General features: G+C 43.6%; 1 protein-coding gene across 1 annotated transcript in view; it reads left to right on the top strand.

Moving 5' to 3' along the window:
* Positions 1-25,800, top strand: part of SLC45A2 (solute carrier family 45 member 2) — a 232,821-nt gene that overhangs the window by 180,335 nt on the left and 26,686 nt on the right. The window contains exon 6 of the mRNA XM_086962926.1: positions 418-620. Coding sequence (XP_086819052.1) covers positions 418-620 — 203 coding nt within the window. The remainder of the gene's footprint in view (positions 1-417; positions 621-25,800) is intronic.

Raw genomic sequence — 25,800 nt, 5'->3', positions numbered from 1 at the left:
CTAGACGCCTTTATTAAGCCAGAACGACCACCCTTACACCTCATATGGGCTTTTGTTATACATTTTAAGTTACTTTGTGAAGGTGGCCTATTTAACTGAATCAGGATGGCTCGATGCACCTTCTCTTTATTTGCCCAATATTTGGAGCAGTGTTCAACTTAATGTATAAGTTTCCCTCAACAACCTATATTTTCAGAAGTCTTTGAAAGCACGGGTGTTTGACATATAGAGTCCCTGTTTCTCACTAATTCATCTCGGTACACAAAGACCTAGGAAAACGTGCTTTTTTACAAACCATTCTTAAATGTCATAATTATTACAAATCTGTTGTTTTTGGGCTCACTAGTATTTACATAAAAAATTCAGCAAAGTATTTCTTCTTTCCAATGTTATAATCTTTCATTTTTGTTTCTGTAGACCTGCAGAAACTCCTTTTACCCTGCATTGGATTGAAAGGACTTTACTTCACTGGATATCTATTGTTCGGACTGGGTACAGGATTGATTGCACTGTTTCCAAATGTCTACTCCACACTGGCCCTGTGCTCCCTTTTTGGAGTGATGTCCAGCACTCTGTATACTGTACCTTTCAACCTCATCGCAGAGTACCATAGAGAAGAGGTGAGTAATGCTGGGCTTTTTTATGTATTGTATTCTGTGGAATAAGTGCATTTCTATAGCACCTACTTGTCTTTAAAAAGTCCTCTAAGCACATAAATGTACAGAAAACACAATTTATAAAAGGTTCTGTTGCTTGAACATAAAATAGGTGATGTTTACATTGCACCAAAAATGCTTCAGGTTGAACAGTAGTTGAGACCGAGGTCCTGGATTGACCAACAGGGCTATATAAGCATATAAAACATCCAGGGATGTACATCTTTCTAATGCACAAGGTTTTGTGCCCATGTGCTCCCCACAAAAATACACAGGGATGCTGCAGCAATGGGGGTAGCCTACATCATCCACAAGCCCTTCAGAAGTGTCTCTGAGCATCCATTGAATTTTGCCCATGTAAAATGTGCTTTTATTAGGAAATAACAAACATAATTGTAATGCTAAATAGATTAAATTGAGAAAACATAAAGTAGCAATGAAAATCAACTTTGTAAAAAAAATCCTGGAACGCAATATATAGTTTTAGTGCATGTCATTCATGGTATTAATTCTACTGATCTCAGTTGAAATGACTGGCATTTGTTCAATGATTTATGAACCATATATCTCTTACAATTAATGAACAAGCATTGGCATAGCCAACAGGTGTCGCCTTGGGGATCATATATTTAGTTATGCAGCACAATATCCTTGGTGCAACAACATCAACTCTTGCATGGCTAAACACTTATAAGTCCCAAAGGTGCGACCTATTGGCTATGCTGCGCTCAGGATAGAAATACAAAAACATTTCATCCACCATTGTCCCCATAAACAAAATAGTGCTGACTCCCTAGATGAAGCCGAACGTGTAACGAGCCAAGTAAAAGGTCGAGACATTATGGAAGGTAAAAAATGGTGACAAGGCGGTAACAAGGAGGGACAAACAAGCCTCATAATGAATTGGAAGCCAGTATTTACCAAGGACAATGACTCCAGCCAATTGAAAGTATGGGCAGAGAGTGGGCGAGGCTTACACAGCATACTCTACTACTGCATGCCTTGCAGAAAGAGCAGTGCATGCGCACTGATGGTAGGCTTGACATAAACTGAAAAGGCTACCTCTGTGTGCAAAAAGCATTAAAGGACCTGCTATGGACAAAGAAGACTGATAAATAGAATGACTGATTTTTTTCCCCCGACTTGCCCAACTGTGGGAAGAGAAAGGAATTTACCTGCACCTTAATCTGGTGGGAATCGAAGCCTTTGTCAGCTCCTGCCCAGGGATCAATGTTTGGACAGTGCCTTCCTTGTTTCAACCGCTAACACAGCCAAATAGCTGAGTAATCTTTTAGCTGTCTCATCCTTCTACAGTCAACACGTTTGTGTAGATGGACGAAAAGTGGGCAGCTGATAACTCTCACATCCTTGGGATATCATCAAAAGGCTCTCACAAGATTGGGACTGAACCTCAGTGGGATAGTGTGAGGCAGGATGACAATGGCCCAACCTCCTAAGAGGCTTCACAATCAGAAAGGTCACCCTGACACTTGTAAAACAGGAAAGTTGGCAGCTGCAACCTCCATGTATTTTTTGGCAATATAAATACAGCCTTGTCTCTATATGTATTTGTGGGACATCGACCCATGGGAAGAGGGACTGCATACAGTTAATTGGTCTGAGTAGATGTGCTGCTAGTTGAAGGAATTACAGGGATCTTCATTTGCAAGTCGGTAGCATTGCTGCTGACTTTTCAAACTGCATTAACATATGATTCATAGACGTCACTGAGCTTGCAGATTGATCTTTACCGCAAGGGTTTATTGACAATCTAAAATGGGGTCATTTTCACACTCTGCTCACACAGACCACGGGGCACACTCCAAAGCCATGCATGGCATGACTGGCACTCTGATCTCCATGCCTTCAGGGCACTACTAAAGTAAAGACTAATGCTTGTTGAAGGTGGGTGACTAGGAGAAGGGCTTGGCCAAAGACCGAGCCTAGGAAACCAGAACCTGCTGGGTAAAGCAGTAGGGCATGCCTAAGGCACTTTAGGTTAAGGGGCTCAAGTGCAAGGCGTGGCTAAAGAACATGCTTAGGGCTCAAAGCCCACTGTGACAAAATGCCCTGAGAGGTAGGGATACAGAAAAACTACTGGAAGGAGCAGATTATTACATATCTGCAACTATGCACCAAAAAGCACTTTAAGAGAAATTGTGTTTGAGAACACAGATGGTTACTAATCGATATAATAAATAAAATGACAACTGCAAAGCTCAGCCAAAAGATTATTGGTTAAAATGCAAAAAATAAAAGCGAATACTTTGCTATTGTAGGATAAACAAGCTTTATGGTCCTAGACCTTAGATGTAAGAGTAATGCTGCGAAACCACGTTCAAATTGCAGAAGGTACTGCAATTATACTCCACGAAACAAGCTCATATTTCCACTGTGAGCAAACGTGGGAAAAGGATCACTAATTTCTGGCTCAATCATGTCTCATGTCTTTCCTGATGTGTTATCACCAGTGAAGCCTGGGACAGTGATAGGTCATCTGTTACATTATGATTAGTGTGCGGGGGGAGGGGGGAGCAGATATTTGCATACCCTGAAATAACCAACACATTTTGGACTCTTTTATGTTTTGGATCGTAAAGACATCTTTCCTTCAATTCAAGTGCAACTATCATCCAGAAAACATGGTTGACAAATAAATGGGAGTTCGGCGCAACTTAAAAAGTGGTTTAATTATGGGGTAGTTTGTACTTCACACACATGAGTTAATTACGTTCACAAACGTAGGTGCAGGAATGGTAAAAGGTTAATTGTATTATAAATGGCCCATAAAGGATCGACTATAAAATGTGGGCTAACTAGATGAAATGCATAAAATACAAACCGAAATCAGACTTACTCTAGTGTATAAAACTTTATCAACACTTTACTAAGCCTTTCTCAGATACTGTTTTCTAAATAATGTTCCATTAGAATTCACCATAAAATGAGCATGTTGTGAATCGAATGCACACGGACTATATTTATCCACTTTGACTGTAATCCCTTAAAGACTTGGTCTCTTTAAAAATAGCTCCCAGCAGGTTCCTAAACAGAACTGATTTAATACCAAAATTTATATTCATTGTTAGCATGTCTGTGTTTACAGTAGTTACTTCACGTGTTCTGCAGAGAGGATACTCTCCAAACATTAGCATCCATCTCTAATGAACAGGTTCCGAATGTTTAATTGAGGGAATGTTTTTTAAAACATTGCAAGTCGTAAATATTTGAGCACACAAATATAGCAATGAAAAATAATTGTGCGAACAGCAAAGAGAGCCAGATGCTTCAAACATATTTTATAAACGTAAATTTTAAATTATGAAGGCATTTTAAAGAAGTTTTAGGTAAGTAATTTCATGTGTGCATGTTTCTTTTATCACCAACTACGTAAGTAGATTTGTTCACTACGTCGAATAATATTAGAAGGATATTATCAAAATAGTAGTCAAATTAAGAGATTGTGCTTGGCGATATATATATGAAAAGCATCCCTTACGGGGAATTCCTGCGTATTCGCAGGATTTGCAGTTCAGAGGGTGATTTGATGAAGTGCCAAACAGAAGCATTCAAAAGATTTATTGCTAGAGGCTATCAGACTACTGCCCTCAGGGAAGCTTTGAATAAAGCCAATGAGTTAAACCGAGCAGAATACCTAAACTCGACTACAGCTGTCAGAACAAGACAAGAATCTGCATCTGAGGTCCCTGAGAGGATTGGCATGATCACCACTTACAATAGTGAGGAGAGAAAAGTGAGAGGCATTCTTAGAAAACACTGGCCCTTGCTGAAAACTGACATCACTGTAGCCCCTTTATTACCTGAGGAGCCTGTAATAACCTTCAGAAGGGCTCCCTCGATGCGGGATGCCCTGGTAAGATCTAGCCCAGAGGTCATTCCTAAAAAAGAGGGATTGTTTGAGAAGTCAGGTTTCTATAGATGCATATCATGTAGAGCCTGTAAATTTGGTGTTTCCACCAAGGATTACAAATCTGCATTTGACTTATCTCCTACTGCCATCAAGGGGCACTATACTTGCCGGTCTGAGTTTGTGGTCTATGTTCTCCAATGTACTTGTGGGCTCAAGTACGTTGGTAGCACTAAGCTACAGGCCTTTAATCGAATACTCCAGCATCTCAGAGCCATTGTCAATTCAGACGATAAATATCCTGTGGCTCGTCATTTTGGTCTAGTCCATCAGAGGAATGTAAATCATCTCAGCTACTTAATTATTGATGGAGTCCCTAAGAGCATTAGAGGGGGTAATAGGGAGAAATCTCTCAGACAGTTGGAAAGTAAGTATATCTTACTGTTAGATACGAGAATTCCGAACGGATTGAATACGGGAGAGGACCTTCATTGTTTTTTATAATATCTGGGCAATATCTTTGGCCTTATCGGCCATAGTTCCAATAGCATTCAGTCCCCCCTATTCCAGTCACCAGCTAGATTTGATTCTGAGAGTATTAGGTACTTATTTTGGTTTCGGAGTTGATGTGATTTCTTTATCCACTGTATCTATCCTATGTACGATCACTGTCATTGTCTGCTATCACTGTCTGAGAGCCTTGTCCCCTGTTATAAGATCATTTTTTCTTTGTACATCATTTGATGCATATCTGTTTCAATATGAAGTATGATTGAACCGTTTAGGGTAGCAATTTCCATATTATGATTTTGTGGTATCCTTGGGGATATTATTATGGCACTATGTCCTAATTTGTTTCCCCACAATGAAATTTAATAATTAAAATGTGTAAATATATAAGTGTGGGATACTAATTTGCTTTGCACTGTAGTCACAGGAAGTATATAGGATCTGGGTAGTCCACTATTTTTAACCCCCGTACATGTAAACCTCATAATAGGGTGCAACATGGTGGGGCCTGAGCATTCCCTTGTATATTCCTTGACTTGTTTTTTTTTTGTATTAATTGACCAGCCACATATGAATCATTTTAGGGTCAGGTATCTGACTCTTAAGCTGGCTCAGATTGCACTTTGATTTTGTATTTTAATTTCTGCACCAGGGTTTGGCACTTTTTGGGTCTTTATCAATTAACACAGTCATGTGAGCGGGCCTAGCAAATAATGATTACGATTTTGCACTATCATCCGATAATCACAGGGTTCGAATGTCGAATCATTTGTGTTTGCAACATATGAAAACAGTAATGATTAATGAATTACATGTATATATTGTACAGGCAAAGGTAAAAATTTGCATTGTAAATTTGTATAATGTTTATAGATTATACATATGGACATTGAGATTTATTTCTAAACTGTATATACTCAGTTTTACCGTTGTAAATATGGGTCTGTTTTCAACTATGGATGTTATACATTTCAGTGCTTTTTCAGTTTCTATCATTTTCCCGCCTTCTGTGTTGATTGGTTACCCTTTATAAGTATTTTCATTGGTTTCGTTCGGCATGTGATCAAGGTCACCGTGTAGTGACCGAAACGCGTCATGCTGGCGAGTTCGTGTGAATAAACCACTTTAATCTTACCATTGCGCTGTGGAGTGGTCTGTACCTGGTGATTTCGTTGTTGCAGATTGGATCTTGGTCCTTGTTTGAGGCAGCGGAACAGGACTGTGAAGTGTATATGTATATATATATATATATATATATATATATATATATTGTTTGATGTCAAGTGCTATGGAGTTTGGTTACAAGACTGTAGACTACTTTTAGACCGTCATAATTTCTCTTCAATTTGAGATCTTCAGGAAAGCTCTTGACAGACTAATATCCAAATAATAAATATTCCTGAAATACTAAGAAGTACATTCTTCGAGTATGTGGTGGCCTTACGAGATAAACACCTATAGCTCTGACATACTTTATTTCGGTTGTTCTGCAAGCATGAGGGCAAGCTGAGGCGGTAACTCGGAATAAGTGCAGCCTCATTAAATAAAAAAAAATGATTTTGCTAATGAGCGACTGATTATTAGACAACACTGAAAAAAGGTATATAGGTGGAGCGAAATAGACATGAGCATACTTAAGATTGAAAATACTTGAAGGCACCTATAATTCGTTATATACATGCATTTTGGGCTAAGTGGAAATATCGGTTACTCGCAAGGTGGTGAGACAACACGAAACATGTCGGACAGAGTAACAGCTCTGCAAAGGCATCAGCTTAATATCACAAGCTCCATGACCAGCTGCTCAGCATCCAGCATAAACTCTCTCAGGCTGCAGGCATTACCACAAATTCCCTGGAAAGACGAGGGCGAGAATACAGACCTACAGTCAGCGAACAGCATAAGAAGACAGTCCTTGGTGAGGCATCCTTCCCATTCCGAGGACTGGACTATTGGGAGAATGGCAGACAGGTCAGCGTCTGCGACAGGCAGGACTGAAGCAGACCCCACAACATGCCAAGCTGGGGTGGACTCATTCCCAGCACTGCGTGTCTTCTAGAGGAGCCTGGTCGTCTATGCAGAGCCCTGTGGCCCAGCCGACCCCTGCTGTGAAACCATATAGAGGACACACATGCACCACCAGAGGAGAGACCAGCACCTACCTTCCATCCAGCGCAAAATCACAGCCTCCACGCCCTTGTTGCCGGTAGAGGAAGGCGCTCGTGCTAAGGCGGAGGAGAGGCCATGGTCTGATGCCACAGCTTGGCCGCTCAATTCACCTCCAGGAGTAGGCGGAAGGAAGCTGAGAGGGGGCGGGGGAGAGAGAGCAGGGAGCCCTAGCCTAGCTCACACGCCCTAAGCTGCCGGCGCGCACGGCCGGCATTACCACGGAGAAAGGACTTGTGTTGTAATTGTAGAAATTACGGTCCACAGTCACTGTAAATGCAAGTTTGACGAGGAGAGGAAACAGCAGGGGGAGGGGAGAGAGGAGGGGGGCTTGTGCTTGTTTCCCTTGCGGGAGCGAGCATGAACCATCTGTTAATTACAGACAGATGGTTTCAAAGCTCGCTCCCACAAGGGAATCGCCAAACGTGCACGCGTTGCCATTCAAAGCAATGCAATGCATGCATGTTTTTGGCCAAAAAAGGGAATAGATTACAAGAGGCCCTTATATGCAGCGCATGCGCACTGCATAGGCGAGGTCTAAAAAGCACTCCTAAATATTAGTGTTTGCCAATATAATTGTTTTTTTTTAGCCCACAAGCACTACTACATTGCTTTTCCACCCCCAGTCAAGAGATCTGGCTTGAGCCATTGTTCTTTTGCTCACTATGCCACCCTAGTTTGGACGCAGCCATAAGCAAATCAGTCTTGACCCTGCTCCTCATGGGAACAGTCCAGCTCGAACTGCCAGGCCAGGTCCTCCCTGGACCGGAAACAAGCATCCTGGGACCAGTTTTGGGTTATCACCCTTCATCAGCCAGGCTAGCTTTAACCCAGTGGCACTGTGAGCAAGGGACCCACGTCTGGGCGTACCCTTGGTCACTTAGGGCAAACGCAACAAGATAATGGATGGAACGATAGATTTAACCCAGATCTCTTGACTGGGGGTGAATGATTTGTTCTGCATTCCGTCCATCATTTGTGTGTCTTTTGCTATTTTAGAATATACATTGTATGTATAAGCAGAACAGAGAGATGAAGGTCTGTGTCGTTCCATTTTGGCCTGTTGCTGTGCAAAAGTTGGGGATGATAGTGCTTTCCCAGACATTGGAATGTATTAGAATGCAGGAGGAAGGAGACCTAGACAGTGAAGTGAGGACAAAGGAGACCAGGCTCCTATAGAAGTTCAATCGGTTTCTTCCACTTCCACTTGGTTGATGGTAGGGGTGTGGGGGCTGCAGTCTTGTTCACAGGGAGAGGGTTCATTTAGGTAAAGCCAATTTGTACCTTTCCCTATTGTTGTCTTTGTGTCTGTTCATACCCAAGGGCAACTCTTTGTGCTTTTGTTGTGGATGCTCCAGGCTGAAGACTACCCTGCAGTGAGGAGCATCACACTGCACAAAAGTGTGTCTACATAACTCCATGAAAAGGTAGCCACCTCAAATCTGTCCTCCTGCCTGCAGATTTCTGCTTGCATATGCATCTGTATCATCTCACACCTCCACCTCGGACCCTTGACATGTAAAACCATAGTTAAAAAGACCCGCTTGGGATCCTTGACCAACCCGCTTTTCCTCCTGCATCATTAAGCCAAATGCTAATTGCGAGTGTGTGTTCAACCTGGAGAACTTTTGCTTCGTTAGCCAGAATAATGCATTGAGTAGGTTAACGGAGATAAATACGCGTTCTGAACATACATATCAGACTGCTGCATGCACTTAGATAGGCGTAGGATATATAGTAAGAAGAAATGTGCATTGTAAGAAAGCTGACATTTTAGAGCTTTGTACACAAGCTATTCGGTGTTGAACTCTGAGTACACTTTTCACCATCCCTGTTCTCACTCAAATTAGGAGAGCGCAAGCGTGTGGACAGGATTGCCCAAGGCGGTTCATCTATTACCCCTCCACTCTTCAGTGGGAACTCAGCAGTTGTGCTTCAAGCAAACATATCACTGCAGTGCCTGCGCGACCTCGCTGCAGCAGGTGTTGTGAGGGACCAAGTTTGAATAAAAAAAAAAAACTGAGCATTTGATCTGCATGTCATGTGCACGGATAAAGAGAAGAAATGCGGTGGGCTTCTTTCTGAGTGTCTTCCCAGCCTGTCTGTCATGGCATCCAGGGCATAGGTCAGGGGTTGCATTTCAGTGGCATGTAGTGCCAAATTCTTTGTCGATTCCTGTGCACTGATTTAGCCGAGGTCATTTTCAAGCAGATGTGATTCACTGAAAGCATGGACGGCGAATACCTTGATGTGGTGACATTTACTGTGACAGAAGAGCGAGTGGAGAACATGGGTGTAAAGATGGAGATACCACGAGGGAGCACAAGTCAATACACTTGGTAAAATAGGAGGACAACAGTGAAAATGCATGGGGACACAAGGAGTGAGCAGGCACGGGCTAATGGTGCAGGAGGGCATGGTACTGAGAAGAGTGCAAGGACAGATCACACAGAGGGGGTTGCAGGTGTATGTATGGGGACGGAAGGGTGTTCATGAGACCGATAGCATGAAGGGCGAGCACTACACAAGCAAAATAAAATAATTGGGCTAAGAGTGCGGGATGTAATTGTAGAGATGTTAAGGAGATGCTGTAGACGAAGCAGATGTGAGTATGGTGCGCAAAAGGAGATAGTCTAGAAAAGAGCACATTCAGAACGGATGAGAAAATGAACAAAGGACAGGAGAAGGGGAGATAGAAACACTTGGAGCAATGGACAACATGCACTAGAACTGATGAAGCCAGCAGAGAAGGTGCAGACACTATAGATTTATTGGGTGAAACAGAAGGATGAACGCGATGGCACCCTCAGGCCGATGTTGCTAGGTGACAGATGCGCAAAGAAGGTTTGCACGGTCACACTGATACAGTAGCACATCTGCCCCAGTCTGACTCTACGGGCAGCCCCAGCCTAAGCCCAGACCTTCCTTTACCTGATCATTGAACCTGTACAACATGGCCTGCACCGACTTGCTAAAATATATTCAACATTTTACAGAATTGTGAGAAGCCTGTAATATTGTGGGAAAAATACCAAAGTATTTTACGCAGCAGAGAAATCTGTAGATCAGGGGTCAACAACCTTTTCTCTAATAAGAGCTAAATATGTTCAATGAAAATCCTCCCGAGCTACTAATATTACAGAAGTAACCACATCAGACAAGATTACATAAGTTCCCACCGTATGCAAGATTCCCAGCAGTGATAAATATCATAATAGACGTGATCATTGCAGTAAATTTCAATGTTTGTATGCCATTTGTCAATGTATTTCGACCTCACTTCTTAAATATACAGTTAAAGTCTGTTTAAACATAAATGCGAGGCTCCGAATAGATGTCTAACAATAACTAAAGAGAAAGCTGGGTTATGCGTCAATGTTTTTTTTGTGGCTCATCTGGGAGACTATCTTCGGAGCAGGGTATTTGTATTATGTATGTAGATGAAGCCCCCCCACCCCCACTGCCCCACCCTCAAAGGATATTTTAAAAAGAGATATAACTAACACAATCAGGTCTTAAAAACATACACATGCGGTGGAGAGAGCTAAATATGTTCAAAGAAACCTGAGAATTGAAAACCATCACCAGCATGATCATTTATTAACACGGAGGATCATGCCTCTAACTGTGCCGTGAAAGATGTTGGGCTTGTTGAAGGAATACTTGAACAAAGGGGGGATAGTAACAAAGACCTTCACCAGCTTGCACCTTGTTAGTGTCTCTTGCTTGTGTATTGCATAGGAGGTTTGCTTGCTTTAAGGCCAGCAGGATTATGGATGGCTGGGACGGTTAATGCCCACTGCCGAAGAGAGACGTGGAGGCCTGAGAAGTTACCAAAGCGATACATGAATTACAAGATCAATGGAATGGATTATGTAAGCAATAGGTGCAATACTAACACCTAAACATCGTGCTCCCACTACAGAGTTTGTGGTAGTTTTGTTGCTGGTTAACTCAATATGTGAATAAGTCAGAAGAAGAACTGGGGAAACATACAACTGTCTCAAGGAGGCCCTTAAGTTTTAAAGAAATGCTCAAATCACGTAATGTTATTGATATTCAGGAAAGAGGCCTATTCCAAACTGTCTAAAATGCTTTTTCTGAGTCGTATAATTAATATATGGCCATATGACTGGTTGAGTTAATTCTGTTATGTAGGTCATGCAGGTTCTTTATTTGCATAAATAGACTGTGTTCAATACTTGGTAACGTGGAATGGAAATAGGCTTGCTGTATTTGATTTGAATTTTGAATAGGACAAGAAATATATGCTATTCTACGCGTATATAAGGTAAAATCAAGTAAAGTCATGAGCACTACATTATTAAAGAGCGTCTTAAGTTATAATACTTAGGCGACTCTAAACTCAGTAGTGTTACTGACCGCCTATTGTAATGAGAGGAGGTGGGCTTAAAAAGCCTGGTCATCATTTTGAACAAAGAGTGTCTATTGATTTAATGAACAAGGGCGGATAGACTTGTAGCAACATTGTAGCTTTGGCCGTCTGGTAATGGCTATGTTCTTAAGAGGAATAAATCTGTCATTGTTTGGATAAGCATATTTGTATTGACCCTCATCTTGTATGTAACAAATGTTGGTCTCTATAACACATTATTTATATAAATGAACCATCCAGGCCAAGACGCGACGCAAGACTCACCGTCCGTCATTCAAGTTAGCCTACATTCAAGTGTCACTTCACCACAAAGATTACTAATACTAGATTAATGCCATATTTTTTAGGCTCTCTTCCCTGTCCTGATGAAGACCCCAACATGAGGAAAGATTTGCCCTTACACGATATCGTGGTCGAAACGTAGACTACGCCTAATCCTACACACCATAGAAATAAAGAACGATCTAACCTTATCTATGTGTGATGTACTTCGGGAACATTGTTATTACCTTAATTGTAAAGGCGTTATGATTTGAATGTGATGTAACATTGCCACACCACCTTTACCTTGTCACAAACCCCTCACACCCTTTTTCCTTTTGCACTGAGAGCATCCTCTATGTAATGATTTTACAGACTACATTGATGATATGCAGATGATTTATAAGTAACTGTATGCAGTAACAAGCACAACGAGTATATGTATATGTGGAATAAATACAATTAATTTTGTAACAATGGATACCTGATCCTCATTGCGCTATTGTACATCCATTGTGAAATATAATTGTGGTGTTTACTAATGCGTACTAATGTAAAACCATTGTAAAATATATCTACTTTACTCGGACCACCTTTTTTCATACCTACATATTGACCCAGGTCCATGAGTCTTGAGGGCTTACCCCTTCTTTAACTCAAATGGGATGATAGACGGCTACAAGAATGAGCGTGTTAAGTTTTCATGCCGAATAGATCATATAAAGTAAAATCTTTATGGCTGCTTTGTTAAAGAGCGCCTTCGGTTCTAATACTGAGGTAACTAGGTACTCCCTGTAGTATTTTAAACCGCATATCATGTTATGACAAAAACGGCTTAAAGAAAACTAGTGAGCATATTGGTCACAAAGTGTATATATAACATTTGATTGAAATAGTTTCATAAAATTGTAGTTATACTGCGGCTCTGACCGTCCCGTGATCACTGTGATCAAAGAAGGGTAGTTTAACACGGTATCGTCAGCAGGTAAAAGATATTACCGAAGTGACAGGGAGTTGGGAAAATAGAGACGATTAATGCTGGACAGTACCGACATAAAAAAGTACATATTTTAGTATAAATCTAACTATATTAGCTAAATGCTGCTATTTAATATCAATAGTTGTTAAAAGGTGGTACTGACACTAGGGGCCGCCCGGATTTTTCGCTTTTTGAGCACCTAATTGTTGAGCTTTTACTGTGGGGGAGCCTCATAATCTGGGACTCACCTACAGTGAACTCATAATGAAGGAGACTGCATGGAGATTTTACTGGTGTCCCCCTGGCTTGACTAGGATGCTGCGCAGCAGCTGGAGTATGGGGCACCGGCCTGGTTACATGCAGACACATGTGTACATGCGTATGCGCACGTGTTGGGCTACGCAGGGGAGATTCCTAGCGTGCGCAGTCCAGGAGCAGGTACAAACTGAATGGTGTGGCAGGACCTATGCAGAACTGGGTGGTAGCATAGAATAGGCTTTATACACTGGAAAGAAACATGCCAGGGAAAGTCAGTGTGTTTTATTGCGTTTTTCACTTCATTATTCCCTTATGGGGAGGTGGAACCCATGGCTAGAGTAACTTCCACAAGGCCTACAGATTCCAGACACGTACTAAAGTCCTGTGTAGCGGATGTGAAAATAAGTATTCTGCAGAGTCCAAAGTCATATTTGTACTGCTTTTGGGTCGTCCAGAAATGTCATGTTTCTCGGAGTCCCTGGCTGGGGTCTGGCCCGGGTAGGTTAGATTAATGACCTTTCATCCCAGAGCGAAGATCTTACCTCCAAGGAGAAAAGATAGGTGGAGCTACAAGCCACTCCATCAACTGCTGTCGCTGGGTGCCAGGCACCAAGCTGAACCATAAAGGCAGTGAGGGGGGAAGGAGTTGGGTTTCAGAGTCCATGTGGCCAGAGACACTGGACAACGCCATTTTGAACAACCCAGAGACTGGACAAGAAGGAGAGAGCAGGGGCAGGGAAGTGATGTGTCGCTTTTTGATAGGACACACAGAGACTTCCTGCCAGCCTCCTACTCAACTTTTAAAAAGTACTTGCACAGGAAGAGAAGCTCTCTCTGGGGTGTGGTCTGCTGAGGCGGAAGGTGCTGGAGCCTGGCAATGGGCATTAGGAAGGAGAGACCCCCTGACTGTTACCCAGGCCCCTAACAGCACCAGATGAAGCGCCCAGGACTGGTGCGCAGAAGCAGGTGCCTCCGCGTAGGGAGAAGAGCGGCGCAGAGAGCCAGTGAAGACCGCTCCCTGCTGAATGCACCCTCTTGGAGACCCAGAGGGCAAAGGAGAGTGCTCCAGTGGCTGGGGGACGCCACCAGGAGCGCGAAGACACAAAAAACTGGCTGAGATATGTCCCCCGTAAGGTAGGCAACCTTTGACCCCTAAGAAGATCGACGACGAAGTGCGTAGAACTCTGCTGCCAGTCTCAGAGATGCCCCGGGGTGGGTCCCAAGGAGAAGTAAAGCCAGGAAGCGCCGTCACGCTCCCCGTGAAGTTCACCCTGGCCCCCGGCGAAAATGGCGATGGGGCGTGCCGTCGCACAACCCCATACAGAGGAGGGGCCTGGGACTCCATCTCCGGGCCCCCAGGTGGCGGAGTTAGGGGAAGCGTCGTCGCGCCTGCTCCGAAGACATCCAGGGGCCCGGGACCCCATCCCCGGGCCCCATAGTGGGGCAGCGGTGGGGGAGTGCCGCAGCACTCCCCCGAAGATCTCAAGGGGCCCGGTACCCCATCCCTGGGCCCCATCGAAGAGGAGAAGGCTGGGGGAGTGCCGCCGCACTCCCCCGAGATCCCGACGGGACGTCTGAGTCCGCGTTTGCCCGCCGGAGCGGGCAAACCAGAAGTGCTCGGCCGGCTCCCGTGGCAGCACAGAAGAGTGTTGGCCGTGCGGGGAACCAGCGGGGGCAGCCGGTGGTGGGCTCCCCGGGCTGTTCTCCAACAAAGAAGGAAAGTGGGGGTCCCGGGTGGGACCAGAGTCCCAAAGGAAGACCTTCACCGGGGCAAGGGGCTCGGGTGGGACCGGGCCCTGAAAAGGAGGAGTAACGGCCGGAGGTGGGCTCCCCGAGCTGTCTGCGCCCACCTGGGGTTCCGGGTGAGACCGGGCCCCTAACATGCCCAAGAAGCGGCTGGAGGCCACATCGCGGCTCTCCTCGGAGCAGTGGGAGAGCCGCTCATCTAATATGTGGCGATTCCCATAATGCCTTGCAGGCCAGGACCGGCCTGCAAGGTAAAACCATCATTCCCTTTACTTGTGGTGGCCCCAGGAGGACGGGGTCACCACCACATGAAGGTGCAGGGGCTGGGGGAGCTGCTGGAGAAGTGCAGTCTCTCCCCTGCACAAAGAGAAAAGTCTCACCCAAAGTGTCTTGGGGATTGGAAAGAGTAACCCCTCGAGGGCTCAGCCTGCATTTATCACCTTCTGGGCTGGAACTTTAATTCTTCAGCTGAGGGTGAATTGAAAAGTGCTTCATGGAGTGAAGGGTTGAGGTGGTGGATGTCTGGAGAAGGACATCCTCTGGAGGGGAAGAGGTGAAATTGCATCACAAAGGCTTTTACTAATGTTATTCCTTATAGATGACTGGAGTTCATTTTTTAATGTGAAGTACATGATTAAGATGGAGTCATAAGCAAAGTGGATTTAAGTGGCTAGACATTCCTGCTAGGGTGTCTGACTGAATTTACTTAAACCTGTGATTTTATCTGTGATGTGGGCTGTAATTGCAATGCATTCTAATGATATCCAAATGTTATGAGTACTGTCACACTAAAGCGATGCTTAAACATGTATTCTTGCCGCTGCGCTTAGGTGAAGAACTGCTCGGTCAGGGTTGTGTGTCACCAAGGCAGGGTTACCTATGTTAAATGCTGGTTGAAGTACTGGGGTGGGTCGCCACTGGGATGGTGCCAGTGCGCAGGGCCCTTGCTCCAGGTTATGATCCACTAACTGCATTAGGGGAAAGATGATGTGCAAACATGGGAGTGGTGGTACTAGACCCTACCACCCCCTTGCAGAAGGGGTGGAGATGTTATGCAATGTCACAAAGTAATTCCAACAGCTTATGTATATTTGTAAACTGGTGCATAGTATTGTGTAGTGTGTGTGTTTAATAAATGTACTCTTACTTTTATAAAGCAAAATACAGACTGGGCAATCAATTATTTAGTGTTATTTCTGCGCCCTTGCAAATGGCGATTACTAGCCCACAACACCTCCCTTGAGTAAGCCTCAGACTGCTCTGCAACGCTACCCTCTGAGAGTCAGGTGCTACAATTGGGTGTTTGGTTCCCAGTGAAGGACAAATGAAGTCATGTTATTTGTGCAGGCCTCACACACGCTTCCTCGTTTTCCAACAATAATCAAATAAAAGCGTTTCCAGCATGTACTTACAGGTCCCAGCAGGTTTGTCGCAAAGTAGTCTGTCTCCCCAGCGTTCAACATAACTTTGAAGCTGCAGGCAACCACAGGAATTGGCTGTGTTTGAAATGGTTGGAAACTAGACTTCTAATTCTAGTCGGACATTTTGGAAGTATGCTCGCTGAAAGACGGCCTATCATGTGGCATTGGCATTACGGGGCCAGAAGTCCCGCTCAATGTCAGAAGAAAGTGTTCTTTGGGGTGATGTCAAGAATATGTAAGGGCCGCATTCTAATTTGTAGAAAGACTTTAGACCTCAAGGGTGTGCCCCATACTAGCTGAACAAGTTAGTAGAAGATGTAGACTGTTAATAGTTAGACACCAAATTGTGCCGAGATAACCTGACAGTATTGTATAAAAGATTAATTTGACAACATTATATTATTAAATTCAAAGGCAGTGTGTCGCATGATAGGATCACTAACACCAAATACAGATTGCATGATTGGATTACTAACACAAAATACATATAAATCGCTATCGTAGAGAATTATGTGTATTGAATTAATCAGATATCCAATAAACATATCTAAGTATATACATAATTATTCTGTCCTACAAGGTCTCTTATATAAAAAAATATCTGGCCTAAAGCATGGTGATATATCAAGATCAAGACTTTTCAAATACATTGTGTTCAACATTCTCACAAAATTAATTTATCTTAGTGTGGCCAAGGTTCGCCATTACCCACATACATTCAGGTCTTTATTAACACTGTCAACACTCCAGATCCAGTGATTTTCTTTAATCGTAAGGATTCATAGACAATAATATACCTGATTGTAGGTTTGACAATGCCTATCATCTACCATCTGATGTCTTTATTGGAGTGTGTGAATTGTGTGTAGTGTTCAACCATCTGGCATGTTCAGCTCAACCTCTGATTCTAGACTGATGCTGGACTATTCTTTTTCTCACTGGCTGAGTTGCTTGGCCTATATAGTGGAGGCTGCAGGGGCATATGATGCAGTAAGCAACATTGTTTGTGTTACAGTTGGAAAAATGTTTCACAATTGGTAGTTTACCATTTATTCTGACAGTTATGCTGACATTTATGACGGTTTTAGTTGTACTGTAAGCTGCGCAGTTATTCCATTTGTAGTGGCCAAAAAAGGGTCTAAATTGGAACATTTGTTGGATGGTATATGATGTTGATTCAACATATGCCTGGAGCAATCTGTCTCTCAGGTTGGAGCCTCTTTTGAAGGCTAATATAGTTTTCTCATTTAACGTTTGGTCTCCTCCCAAAAGGTTCCAGTGTTTACAGAAAATATTTTTTAGTTTATTTGACAATGTTCTGAATGTAGAGATGCATCTAATCATCACTGTCCATTCTTTCATCTCTAAAAGGGCTTCCCTGTTCTTTTACCTTTGCCCTTTTGAGCGACCTCCGAAGGAGTCTAGATGGATAACTTTGGGCTTTGAGTTTTTTATTCAGTTATGTGCCTCTGTGAAATAGCCCTCTTTCTTCAAACAGTTTAATCTAAGGCGGAGGAATTGCCCAAATGAGAGATTATCTTCTAGGTCCTTTTAAGATTAATGAATTACACAGCCCTGAAGATGTTCTCACAGATGTGCAACTACCAAGACCGAAATGTTGAAGCATAACCCAAATTTCTCTTTAGTTATTGTTAAACATCTATTCAAAGCCTTGTATTTCTTTCAAAACAGGCTCTAGCTGTATATTTAGGAGGTGGGTTTGAAATACATTGACATATGGCATACAAACTTTGAAGTGTAGTGATCACTGTTAATGTATTATAAGATTTATATTCTGAACTGTAATCTTATGTTTGAATGTCTTTTTCTTTAATATAAATTTGACAGAAATATACACACCTGCTGTTAGAAAAGGGGGTCTCTAGTTGGCAAAGGTAGGTACCTTTGTACAAATAGGGCCCCTGCTTCTAGTCTAGGTCAGGGGGATACACACTTTAAATAACCCCTGCTTACCCCCTGGGTAGCTTGGCACGAGCAGATAGACCTATCCCAAAGGCAATGTGTAAAGTATTTGTACTCAAAACACACAGTAATAAAGTATCTTTATCTAAACTCAACAAGACCAAAATGACAAAAATCCAGCATACATGCAATAGGAATATGACTTTAAAGAGGTTTCAAACAACTTGGTCCATAGAAAACTATGAATGCGCGATTTCTCACAAAGTACCTGTTGATGTGTAAAAATTCACAAGGCCACACAGCCGCAGAGATGGGAAACGTCGAAAAACAGGGATGTGTCAATTCCTGAAACCATGGGGAGGCAATGCAACAGTTCTGCTGCACGCAGGAGAAGTGATGCATCAAATCCGGTTTGTAGGGGGAAGTGATGCATCGATTCCAAGACGGTTATAGTCTGCGGGTGATGCGTCGGGAAAAGTTGCCACACAGGTACGTTGCGTGAAAATGCAGGATGCCGTGGTGATCAAAAAGCGGCACCAAGTGGCGCTCTGTCAGTTTTTTCAGCTGCGATTCCCTCAATGCATCCGTTCTTGCAGTGGCAAGTTTCGGCAGCAGCACTGCGATGCATGGAGATTCTTTTCCCACAGCGGTGATACAGCAAAAAAACAGCCGCAAGAAGAGTGATGGATCAATTTTCCTAGTTCTTCAGGTTTCTTCCAGCTCCCAACAGCAGGAACAACCTCCAGAGGCCTAGAACTGGAATAGACACCTCGTGGCAGGTCAAAACTCACAGCAACAGAGTTCAGGGGAGCTTGGGGTGAGGTTTTTGTCTCCCTGAGGCTTTTGAATAGGAGGCGAGCACGCAGGCCCTTGGAGTTCTTCTTCAAGCAGATTCAAAGCATAGTTCCAGTCTATCTCCTTTCCTTGGCAGAAACAGCAACTGCAGGCCAACCAGACACAGTAAAGGGGCAGTAATCCTCCTCGCAGCTCTTCTCATTGGCAAAGGTTCTTCTGAGTCCAGAACTGATCTAAAGTTCTGGGGTTTTAGGTTTAATACTTGTACCCAAAATGTCTTTGTTCTCTTTTTGCAAGGGTCTCTGAGCCCAGTCCAAACCAGTTCTGTCCACACTAGTACAGTATGACCCCAGGGGGAGGGGAACAGCATTGTGTAAGGGAGAGGAGCCCCATTCAGGTACAAGGAAATCTCCTCCCACTATTCTAAATTTAATCTGGTCTATTCAGCTCAGCTCTCAGTTATCCAGGAAGGGCCCGGCACACCTCGACCCCTCCCGTGGTTGTATAGAGTGAATGCACATCCCCAGCCCCTGTCACTCCAAAACCTGGCAGTCAATACACAAACAGGCAGAGGCACACAGAATGATTAAACATGAAAATGCATATTTTCTAAAAGTGCTATTTTCAAACACACTATTTAAAACCTGTCTTTACTAAAAGAAGTGTTATTGAATTCTGAGTGCCTAATCTTTATTTCTCCATCTTGTCCCATTGGGAATTTATGCTGGTAAGATTTTACAAAGCCTTTCCCATTCTATTCTACGGGGCAAGATAGCCTTTCAATAGATTAAAACAAAATTGGCAGTATTTCACAATCAGGACATGTAACACACACCAGTACATGTCCTACCTTTCACATGCACTGCACCCTTCCCAGGGCCTACCATTGGATTGCTTTACATGTAAGAAAAGGGAAAATTAGGGCCTGGCAAGTGGCTGCACTTGCCTAGTCGACATGCCAGTTAACAAACTGCGCACAGACACTGCAGTGGCAGGTCTGCAAAACCTTTTCAGGGCTACTCACCTGGGTATGAAACTCAAAGGGTGGAGAGTTGCACAGCCTTTAGTCTATTTTTGAAAAATTCAAACTAAAGTCTTTTTGAAATTTTAAACAAAATTGATCAAGTACGAGGTAGCTGCCTGGGAGGCGTCTCTTGTCAGGACGTCAATTATATATGAACAAAGCTGTGTTCCCAACGGTTGTTGGAAGCATCCCCTGGCGCTTCACTCATATGTGGTTGTAATACTCCTCCAAATTAGTTTGAGAAAATAAATCATACTGGTTCTTCATGGATAAAGATTTTATGTATTCATCATTTCAAATATCTTTTCCAAACAATACATTTGTATAATTCGTTGTTTTGATATGAAAATAAACTTTCATTAAGTCCAATGCATTTCGGGCTGAAGAGCCCTTCATTTGGGACATGAAACTAGAAGCAAGACAAAAAAGGCTATTCAAGCATTTGCGTTTTGACCAAGATATATGTACATAAGAAGCATACTGATAATAGTAAAATAGTGAATCAGTGATAAAACTAAAGTGCAGCCCGTGAAAAATGTGCTCGGTGAAGAAATATTGAAAAAAATATTCAACAACACTCACGTGTTATTCTTTTCGACTAGCTAAACAAGCTGTTGGATATAATAAACATTGCACACTCATAAGAAAACGATAAATAAGTGAAGAATCTCTAAACTGTACTTTTCGTGGGTGAGAAACTTACTTGGTGGACGCATTGGCGTCTCGTCGACATTACAACGGGGGCCTTTCTCACTCTTTCGAGTAGCAACCGTATAGGCAGTCTATAGCGGCAGAAGTAAGGAAAAGCCGCTTAAGATTTATGTCTCGGATCTTTCGATTGGACGGAGTTCCGATCACGTGGTCGGGAGTCCGCCAATCAGTGATTGTTCGCCGGGGAGAGCTTATGTACATGTTTAAAAGAATGTCAATAAAGATTGGATCTCAGTACGAGCAAATAATAACATATAATGTGTGGAACTCGTAGTCAGAAACAAATTAATGGGGACAATTCTAATAATATGGAAGTGAAAAAGATACACAAAAATATAAACAATCTTAAAACGATTAAAGATCGACTCCAGTTGATCCAATTGGAGTCAAGGCAAAAACAGACCTGTAGAAAAGAGTTCAAGTAGGTAAATGAAATGTTATAGGTAGCATATGAATTCAGTTCGATCATTTAATCCATTCGGTTTCGAGGAATTAAGTAGGTAAATCCAATGATTCTCCCTCTGTAAAAGATAGCGATTATTGTCTCTACCGTCCTCTTTCTCAACTGTTTCCAGTACCACAAACTGTAGTTGGGGGACATTATGACGTGCTTCAATGAAATGTGCTGCTACTGACGATTTGATGTTACCAGTTCTGATATTTGACTTATGTTCGTTCATCCTGGTCTTGATCTTGCGTTCTGTCTTCCCGACGTATACTTTGCCACAGGGGCATTTAAGCATGTAAATTAAATTGGTTGTGTCACAGGTTGCATTTACTTTAAGTTTAATTTTGTGACCCTTCATTGGGTGGTTAATGTGGTCACCTCTGATTAGATTGTTGCAATTGCCGCAATGTAAACAAGGACGAGTTCCTCTGTATTTTATAGGATCATCGGTTGTAGTTTTGAGAAGTTCACCAAGATTTTTGTTTCGGGTAAAGGCAAACGTGGGAAGGTCATCGAAAGAGTGTTTAAAGTCTGGTTCCGCCTTTAAGATATTCCAATGCTTTTTGATCACCTTTTTAAATTTCATACTCACAGTGGAGTATTTAGATACCACTGTCATTCGGTCTTCTCGTTTCTTCTGTTTAACTTTTAGCAAATCTGATCTTTCAATGTTCTGTACTTTGTTAGCCGCTGTTATGATCAGGTCATCCGGATATCCTCTTGCTCGGAATCTCTCTCCCATTTCTGTAATCTTTATCTTGGCTTTTTGAGTATCTGATGTAATCCTTTTAACTCGCATCATTTGTGTCCGTCCCCCTGCCCTGGATAAAGCCATGTTGCCAGACTGTTACTAACTGCTGCATTACCTTATTAAGACGAGAAGCAAATATCTTTGAATACAACTTGGAATCACTATTTAATAACGTTATTGGTCTATAAGAACCCATATTGATAGGATCCTTCCCTTCCCTTAAAAAGATTATAATATTAGCAGTCCCCTATGAAGCCGGTGGTGCGGCCCATTTCTAGCCTCCTTAAACAATCCCATTATTTCCTGACTGATCCCATTCACAAATGTTTTATACATTTCTAATGGTATACAATCTGTACCAGTGGCCTTACCTGAAGGAAAAGTTTGAAGAGCCATATAGAGCTCCTCCTGAGAAATTTCAGCCCCTAATAAGAAAGCCTCCTCCTGCGACACCCTCACATTTGAAACAAACTCATGCAATACCTCACTTCCTACAAGAGGGGGTGCAGCTGCATATAATACCTCCTAATACTCCCTAAAAGCATCCCTAATCTCCACTGCATTAGACACTCCATCTCCCTGTTTATTTACCTGCCTTATGTGTTCTGACACTACAGTTGGGAATTATGAATTTGCAATCATTTTCTAACTTTGAGACCAGTATTAACATTGGTGCTAATCTCAGATCATCAAAGTATAATCAATATTAAGTCTTGTAATTTGACATAATTGTGTTTTCTACAGGTGTTTGCTTTATTCCATCATATTCTACAGTACCCAATATATAGCGTAACACTTTTATTCTAGTCACCAAATCACTTCCGAGAATGAAATCAACTACTTTTTGGATTACTCCTGAAATATCTTGAATAGATGTGCTCTGTCAAATTTAAATCCAACCTCTTTAGGTCTCGCGCCTAGCGATACACTGCGCAGCAGTGTTCGCGCAGCAAGGGTCCTTTTGTCTGGGTTTTGAAAACTGACCTCAAATGCACACGCTCATTCGTGTGATTTTCTATTTGCCGCCTGCTATTGGCCTTTCCCTGCGTGTTTTGTAAAATAGACACCAATAGGCCAGAGGCAGGCTCATAGCTCTGCTCCTGTTCTATTGGTGTCTGTTACGCTATTTTCCTGCCATGTGGTTCAAATTACCGTGCCCAGACACTGGCGCTAAAATTGAAAGCATATGGGCGCGCGTGCACCACTCGCGGCTTTGTTTTTCCGATTGCTTTCAGTTTTAACCTGCGGACTGTTGAAGATGATTGTATATTGGCATAACGTTTAAAATTAACTCTACCGCAAATCAGCCGTCTCAGTGCTCTGCGTTTTTCTCCCAATGCTGAAAAACTTGTTTGCAGTCGCAACAATCAGGGAGCATTTAAATTCCAATTGAGTAGGCCCGTAGCGTGGAGAGGCTGTGGCCAGTGAGGTCTGGAGAATTGGATCCTGTGACAGGGGACTCCAATTCACGGCCCCCCTGGGTGCGAGGCGCATGCTTCCCCCTTGCGCTCACATCTCCCAAGCGATGCGCCTCCATGACATGAAGGTAGGGGGAGGGCTGTTGCACGCAACAAGGCGAGGGCGATTGAGTTGTGGCATGTCCGAGGACAAGGTCCGCCGGCACAAGAGCGCCATTGAGGAGCTGTGAAATCTGGAATTGACCAATGTGAAAAGGAGAGATTCCCTTGAAAAGAATTATGAAACTTTATGGACGAAAACAATTACAAAATTCACGTATATGAAAAAGGACCACAATTTATTGATCATACAGTAATTAAAAGTGAACAGTTAAAAGACCACTTAACACAGATTTTTTAAAACAATAAGAACAATAAAAGAACCTGACGGAGGGAGGAGCCAGGCCGGCGACCGTGATGGTCTGTAGACCTCCCGCCCCGCGAGGATATCCTGACCGAGATACTGGGCCTGCACCGCTGATTCGGAAAGATGAATGGTAGTACTCACCGGCCGAGTGCCTCCGGAGTTTCTACCTGCTGTACGGCCGGAGATATGCCCCGTCTTTGATCGCGGCCTGAGATGGGGCCGGAGCCGGGGCTTTGTGTGAGGCGCTGAGCCGATCGCCGACGCAAAATGGCGGCCACCAGCTGTGATGCCATATCGATCACCTGGAGCGGGAGAATAACTTGCCTTGCTCTGTCGGCAAAAACTCATCCTTGTTACTGATGCCACTGAAGACGGCTTCGATCAGCGCTTTTTTGACCGCAGCTTTCGTAATTGGATTGCTTGCTTGGGAGATGGTCGGTATTCGAGTCTTCCTCTCCCGACAACTGCGGGAGTCTTTCAGATGATGTACGGGGGTATCCTTTGTTAAAGGCGAGGCACACCTTGGGGTGCTGGTGGTTCCGATTGCTGCATCTGACCCTATAATCTCCTACGTGGCGCCGTGCACTTTTCCTCCCCTTTGTTTGAGACTCGCTCCTGATCCTGCACGGGGCTGGATACGTACCGAGATACAGCTCTGGACGGCAATACCCTGCCTCAGGTCCCCCAGGGTGATCGTGGTCTCGGGTCAGGGAGGTACATTGGAATTGGGGCATATTGCGACAAGATGGAGCTTGGTGATCTGGTAATGGCTCTTGGCACCCTCCGAGGTGCCCTGGAGTGTGATGCACGGAATCTGGAGGACAAGCTGGACGCCATTATTGCCACCCTCAAGAAGGAGATGCCAGTCGTACCTTGGGTGATTGAGACCCTGCCCGATCCCGCATCAGTGAGATTTGCTTCTGACACCCTGTTCACAAGCGGGGCTCTGAGTGACACAACTGCTACAACTCCTGGCCGGACAACGGAAGGTTCGTAGGAAGCGGGGGAGAGTGGATTTGTAACGCCGGAGGAGTCGGAAGACCGCGTAGCACCCCTAGATGAACTGGCACAGCTTCTACAGTGGACTGGGACAGTGATTTTTTCTCACTTGCTAAGGACCCCATGCTCAGGTCTGTCACGTTATTTTGTGCACGTATTGGGGCGGACTGATCCCCGCAATGACTCTCCTTTCAATGGCTGGCTGTTCTTGCTGCTTGGGGTGTCTGGGCCCTCTGACACGATCTTCTCTGAGGCTGATGTACGTGAGTGAGCTCGATAGGGTGGGCCCAGGTTAGAGATGGTGCCGTTATACTGGGACTGCTGACTGGCTGATGGCGAAAAAGAGTCTTGGAAACATCCTGTGACTATGTAACTTTGCGGGCGCAACAACGTATCTTATTCCATCTGTGGACTGATTGCATTTGATTTCGTATTGCTACTGTGTTGGGGGTTAGCGCAGGGCGAGGTAGGGACGGGGGCTGGCCTGGAGGTCCCCCTCCACTTCACTAGTGACTATTTCTTTTCCTTTCTTGTAGGTTAGTTTTGTTAGTGGGTTTAAAGGGCGACAGGCACACTGTTAGGGGGGGTAGGCCATAGCCATCTACAGGAGTGCAGGGTGGGGGTTGGGGGGATGGGCTTTTGTTGGTTTTGTCCTTTTATTGTTTCTATGGCTCCTTTTTCTCTTTCCTTTTTTTCCCTTTCTTTCTGGGATCCGGGTAGGGTATTTGCATACTTCCTGTTAGTTTGTTCAACTGGGGATGACAACCACACGATGTTCATAGGCGTGCCGGAGGAAAGTTTTAACGGTGCTTTGAGTATTGTTTCTTATTGATTATCCTCTTACATGTGCACTGGCACCGAAGACTTCAATCATAGTGATCCTAACTGTGAATATCCTGTGATATTGCTATTCCTTACTTTCTTATTGATGACTTCTACTGAACCGGATCCTGTTTTTCTTTAAGTCTTCTAAAAAGAAAAAAACAAAGCCTTCTTTGATCCTGGTATGTGTATGTGATGCCTAGTGCTTCTGTTATTCACTTTGATGGGGGGCCTGTGGGTGG

This window comes from Lissotriton vulgaris, chromosome 3_1 (genome assembly GCF_964263255.1).
Source record: "Lissotriton vulgaris chromosome 3_1, aLisVul1.2, whole genome shotgun sequence".
Lineage (NCBI taxonomy): Eukaryota > Metazoa > Chordata > Amphibia > Caudata > Salamandridae > Lissotriton > Lissotriton vulgaris.
Note: the sequence above shows the minus strand (reverse complement) of the source record. Positions and strands in the feature narration are given on the sequence as shown.